This window comes from Culex quinquefasciatus, chromosome 3 (genome assembly GCF_015732765.1).
Source record: "Culex quinquefasciatus strain JHB chromosome 3, VPISU_Cqui_1.0_pri_paternal, whole genome shotgun sequence".
Classification (NCBI taxonomy): Eukaryota; Metazoa; Arthropoda; class Insecta; order Diptera; family Culicidae; genus Culex; species Culex quinquefasciatus.
The window spans coordinates 133660879-133662274 of NC_051863.1; the positions used below are offsets into that span (position 1 = coordinate 133660879).

The 1396-nt window shown below is 54.7% G+C and overlaps 1 protein-coding gene across 1 annotated transcript; it reads left to right on the top strand.

Moving 5' to 3' along the window:
• Positions 1 to 1396, top strand: LOC6035489 (prostaglandin E synthase 2). The gene is made up of 2 exons (XM_001845618.2): positions 1 to 820; positions 875 to 1396. The coding sequence occupies exons 1-2, from the start codon at positions 81 to 83 to the stop codon at positions 1338 to 1340; spliced, it is 1206 nt and encodes a 401-aa protein (XP_001845670.2). The 5' UTR covers positions 1 to 80; the 3' UTR covers positions 1341 to 1396.

The window sequence follows — 1396 nt, forward strand, 5'->3', positions numbered from 1 at the left end:
AAAAAAAAAAAAAAAAATAGTTCGATTACCTCCGGTTGTGTTATTTACGTTCAAAAACAGTGCAAATCCCTTTTTACGTAATGGCCACCTACCGGTTGGGCATCGTGGGCCGCACGTTCGCCTCTAGACTTTCCTCGCAAGCTGGCCGGAACTTCACCCACCACTTACGTGAGCAGCAACCCCGGCTCAGTTTGGTTCGGTGTTACGCCAGCCCGGCGGGAGGATCTTCAGCAGCACCGCAAAGCAGCTTCCGACTTGCGTTGAAGGCGATGGCCGTGGGGGCGCTGCTCGGGACGGGGTGGTCCGGGTATACTTACTTTAAGGGGGACGCCGGTGACCACATGATTCACGAGAAGACGGAACCGACGTTTTTGAACCGGTTGCCGGATGTTAAGATTACGCGGAAGGTCGTCAATCCGAAGGACGATTCGGGGCTGGAGTTGGTGCTGTTCCAGTTCCAGACGTGTCCGTTTTGCTGCAAGGTGCGATCGTTTTTGGACTATAGCGGGTTGTCGTATTCGGTGGTGGAGGTGGACGCCGTCCTCCGGCAGGGCATCAAGTGGTCGGACACGAAAAAGGTGCCGATCATGTTGGCGCGGACCAAGTCGGGGCGGTACGTGCAGTTGACCGATTCCAGCATGATTGTGTCGGTGCTGTCGAGCTACCTGCGGGACAAGCAGCAGGATGTTGGGGAGTTGGCCAAGTACTATCCGTCCATTTCGTACGTGAACGACGCGGGCAGGAAGACGAACGACATCATGAACAAGTACTTCCTGATGCTGCAGGATGCGAAGAGGCAGGAGAAAAACGATGCGCAAGAGTAAGCAAATTCCCTCAAGACTTCTTCAAATCCAACTCACCACTATCTTTTCAGCGAGGAGCGCAAGTGGCGCACCTGGGCCGACGACCACCTGGTCCACCTGATTTCCCCGAACGTGTACCGCACCAAGGACGAAGCGTTCGAGACGTTCGAGTGGTTCTCGGATGTGGGCGAGTGGGGCGTGCATTTTCCCAAGTGGGAACGCGACCTGATGGTTTACGTCGGTGCCATGGCCATGTGGGCGATCGCCAAGCGGCTGAAGAAGCGCCACCAGCTGACGGACGACGTGAGGTCGCACATCTACGACGCGTGCGACAAGTGGGCCGTAGCGGTGGAGAAGAAAAAGACGCCCTTCCTCGGCGGAAAGCAGCCCAATTTGGCCGATTTGGCAGTGTTCGGAGTGCTGAGCAGTATGGAGGGCTGCCAGGCGTTTAAGGACTGTTTGGACAACAGCAAAATCGGCGGTTGGTTCTACGAGATGAAGAAGGAGGTGATGAGCCACCGGGGACAGGTGGTTTGAGATGAAATTGTGTGTTGATTTTAGAAATGTTGCTATAATAAAATTTATGACTTTAA